This window comes from Salpingoeca rosetta (assembly GCF_000188695.1).
Source record: "Salpingoeca rosetta unplaced genomic scaffold supercont1.7, whole genome shotgun sequence".
Lineage (NCBI taxonomy): Eukaryota > Choanoflagellata > Craspedida > Salpingoecidae > Salpingoeca > Salpingoeca rosetta.
In genome coordinates, this window is record NW_004754927.1 from 733,849 (window position 1) to 737,779 (window position 3,931).

At 55.7% G+C, this 3,931-nt stretch overlaps 2 protein-coding genes across 2 annotated transcripts in view; one reads left to right on the forward strand and one right to left on the reverse strand.

Moving 5' to 3' along the window:
- The window catches only part of PTSG_03198 (magnesium transporter NIPA3), a 3,778-nt gene extending 2,764 nt beyond the window's left edge, over positions 1-1,014 (forward strand). Inside the window, exons 9-10 of the mRNA XM_004995725.1 lie at positions 108-272; positions 618-1,014. Of these exons, the coding sequence (XP_004995782.1) occupies positions 108-272; positions 618-692 (240 nt within the window). The 3' untranslated portion in view covers positions 693-1,014. The remainder of the gene's footprint in view (positions 1-107; positions 273-617) is intronic.
- Positions 903-3,931, reverse strand: part of PTSG_03199 (uncharacterized protein) — a 3,389-nt gene continuing 360 nt past the window's right edge. The window contains exons 2-10 of the mRNA XM_004995726.1: positions 3,647-3,720; positions 3,288-3,443; positions 3,064-3,126; positions 2,871-2,935; positions 2,584-2,665; positions 2,147-2,256; positions 1,805-1,934; positions 1,556-1,625; positions 903-1,364 (exon numbers count right to left, since the gene is read on the reverse strand). Coding sequence (XP_004995783.1) covers positions 1,246-1,364; positions 1,556-1,625; positions 1,805-1,934; positions 2,147-2,256; positions 2,584-2,665; positions 2,871-2,935; positions 3,064-3,126; positions 3,288-3,443; positions 3,647-3,720 — 869 coding nt within the window. The 3' untranslated portion in view covers positions 903-1,245. The remainder of the gene's footprint in view (positions 1,365-1,555; positions 1,626-1,804; positions 1,935-2,146; positions 2,257-2,583; positions 2,666-2,870; positions 2,936-3,063; positions 3,127-3,287; positions 3,444-3,646; positions 3,721-3,931) is intronic.

Genomic DNA, 3,931 nt, shown 5'->3' on the forward strand with positions numbered 1-3,931 from the left:
TTGCCCATCGCGCCTCCCGTTCGCACTGCCACAACATCCATGTTACTCACCCCACACCAACAACCACCATGTCCCCCTTTTCACCGCAACAACAATACGTTGAACAGCAAGCGGCCGCTGACGACGACAACTGCCCGGCCGGCAGCTCTGCCCCTGCGCTCATCACGTGTCTCTGTGGATTCCTCACCATCTGCGGTGGCGTGTTCCTCCTCCACAAGAGCAGAGAGGACGCAGCAGAACTCACGCGCACACGGGACGACGACCTGGTTGAGGTGCGGTGTGTGTGTGTGTGTGTGTGTGTGTGTGTGTGTGTGTGTGTGGGTGTGTGTGTGTGGGTGTGTGTGTTTGCCTGTTCACCTTCCTCAATCACTATATTCACTTTCTTTCCCTTCTTCTTCTTCTTCTTCTTCTTCTTCTTCTTCTTCTTCTTCTTCTTCTTCTTCTTCTTCTTGTTCTTCTTCTTCTTCTTCTTCTTCTTCTTCTTCTTCATTGCACATTCCACTGCTGTTCTGTTCTGTTCTGTTCTGTTGGGTGGCCTGGTCCGTCGCTCGCACTCCTTCTCACACCTCACGCGCCCCTTTGTTCCGACCCCTCTCTCCGCGCTGCCTTTTCTGCAGTTGATCAACCAGCGGGCTGTGTCGGACTCCATGCAGACCCACGCGCCCTTTGAGCAAGACGAGCACGCCCTGTAGCCGCTTGCACCACCACCTCCACCTTCGTCGCCGAATCATTCACACACACACATACACACGCACGCACACGCACACGCATATGTCGTGGCATGTGCGCAGCCCTTTGCCTCTCTTTTCCATCTTTACTCCGCCAAACCCCCCTCCTCCTCTTCTTTTTCTCTGTTCAATCAGGCCAGGTATCGCTTCTTTGTCCGCTTTGATGATGCAGGCTGTGCTCTCGTTTGCTTTCAATTTCAATGCAACCACAACATGTGCCCCTGGTGTACACATTCACCGCACCTGCTTGTGTGTTCAGGCACAACAGCAGCCAATAGAAGGACAGTAACTGATCAAGGGAACAGAAGAGGAGGAGAAGAATGGGTTGTGTCTCGTACGGTGCACCCGCGGCACTTCATGGTCAACCACCACAATGTTCAACCACCATCCCACACACGCACAGCACACGGCACCCTCTTCCACATCGCCACCACCAACATCACAACCCACACCACCACCGCCAACAACAACGGCACAAGTACACGAGCAACAGCAACGGCCGTGCGCGCTGGCTGCATCAGAGAACCTTTGCCGGGTTGAGGACGACGAGTCCCAGATCGCGGGAGAGAGACGCCATGACGCGATGCAGCGCTTGCAACTTCAGGTGCTGCTCCTCGTTCAACGTCGCGTCGCCCACTGCATAACCGTGGTGGTGATGGTGGTGGTGGTGGTGGTGGTGGTGGTGGCGCGTTATTGGATTGAAGTCGATACACACGACAGCGCTCTCTAACACGGGAACGCACACAAGAGAACGCAAGCATACGCAAGAGAACACAAGCATACGCAAGAGAACACACCCATGCATATACGCAGGGTATGTGACTCACGACAGCGGGTGCGTGTGGAGCCGTCGAATCCCTCAAAGAGCGTCTGGAACATCTTGGCCGAGAGCGGATACTGTGCGCATGCGGGTGGAGGGATGAAGCGAAGCGGGACGGGTGTGTCAGAAGGTCAGCACTGATAGAGAGTGATCTACACATTTTGCACACGTAGACATACACGCAACACAGTCCACGCGACACATGACAAGACTCAACCGCAAACACGCACTCACAGCAACACGCACCAACACGCACCGTGTCTGCGACGACATTCTCTGCGACGGAAAGCATGTCCTGCACATGTTCGCTCATCTCGTGCTGTGGATTGGCCGTCAGCCACACCAACAGCTGTGGATAGAAGTTTGCAGAGATGCCGCTGAACCCGCTGATGGTGGTGGTGGTGGGGGGGGAGCAATCAGTGGCAGGTCTTGCAGATGAGCGACTGCAGCATGGCACAAGCACAAGCACTGCAATCCGCACATGCAGTCGCGTAAACAAGCGCACACACGCACACACGCACACATTTGCGCGCGCGCCCATGGATGCTGCAGGCGGCATTTCCTTCCCTTGCTTCTCTCCAGGCACATCAGCACTCACTTTGCGCCAGCGCGAACAGAGGAGAGGAGAGTGGCCACATTTGCGTTGTAGAACTTGAAGGGAATGGTCTGTGGCAGCCGCTCAAGCGCAGCCAGCTTGGCCTTGATGGGCTGCGTTGGCGTTGCCAACCACGTGGTTGAGGGACCGTTGTCGATGTTGAGGTGAGGCGTAGACGTGAGGATATGTGCATTGTCGCGTATTGTGTGCATTTGGGGCAAAGTGTCCATGTATACGTTATCAAACACCACAGATAAGCCGTCTGTGTGTGTGTGCGTGTGTGCGTGTGCGTGTGCGTGTGTGTGTGTCTGTATGTGTGTGTGTGTGTCTGTGTGTATGTGTGTGTGTGTGTGTGTGTAAGAGAGAGAGAGATAGGCAAAGGACACATCAACACTTGCTCACAAACTTCCGCACACACGCGCACACACGCACACACGTACCTCGAGTTGGCAGCAGGTGTCCTTGTGAAAATAGAATCGACCCGTGGATGCAGCCCATGCAAGCTGATCCGCAGACAGCAGCCTGTGCCACCACAGTCACACACACACACACACAATGAAGTAGTTGTAGCGTGTTGAGTGAACACACACAAACGCACACACAAACGCACACACACAAACGCACAAACGCACACACACACACACAAATGCACAAACATGCACACACGCACACACATGCATACACATACACGCGCACGCATACACATGGACACGTACGCACAGCACACCTGTGGTATGGCTTTGGGCACTCATAAAGGCCAAGTGGAATGTCGCCTGTGAGCTCAAGCAGTCGCTGTGTCATGTTCACGGAAAGGCTGGCGTGAGTCTGGTGTTATCGTGCCACGCAGCATGTCCTACACCGTCGTACATGGAGGCTTGTGTTTTTGCTTTGGTGTCATGAGACAGGGTGATAGGGCGCACCTCGACGTTGCGCTTCCACACGTCATCGCCCTCGTCTTCTTTGGCCATTTGGTTCACGACCACCTGCGAGCAACATGCGGGGCACGTGTACGTCGTCAGTGTGAGGCGAGGGTACAGCAGACAAGTTGCAACCCCTCCCCTCCCCTCCCCTCCCGCGATAACCTCCTTCTCAGGCAACAAGACATGGATGGCAGGTCGACCGGGTGCAGGTTGGTGTGACTGACCACGACAGCGTCGCACACCGCGCCCATTTGCTTGACAACACTCGCGTGCTCCTCGATAGACGCGCAACCCAAGCCGCCAGACGCCACAACGGTGACACGCCCGGCAGCCTTGTCTGTCACTGCGCGCGTGATTTGGACCCTCTCCTCTGGGGACAGCTGGTGACGATGCGCATGATCACAAAGAAACATGCAAACGCAGAGGAGTCGTGCATCGCATCAAGGTAGCATCAGTATAACAGTTGGGGTGGTTGCCAGCAGGATGAATTCCAGCATCACAAGCAAGCAGCAGGCTGGGATCCGCCAAAGGTACACGCAAGCGGGAATGAGTGGGGGGAGGGCGGATTGCCATGGTGACGCACATCGTACATCTCCGAACTCAGGCAGTTGGCGAACAGCCCAGTGCACCCGGCTTGGATGTACCACTCGGTGATGGCTGCGGTTGGATGGGCGGGCGCACGTGAGAACGTGAGAAAGATGCGAGAGGTGCGAGAGGCGTGCAGCGAGGCACGAGAGGCGTGCAGCGAGGCACGAGAGGCGTGCAGCAAGGCGCGAGGGGTGTGCAACGAACGAGATCGATACACACACACACACACACACACACACACACACACACACACACACACACACACACACACACACACACA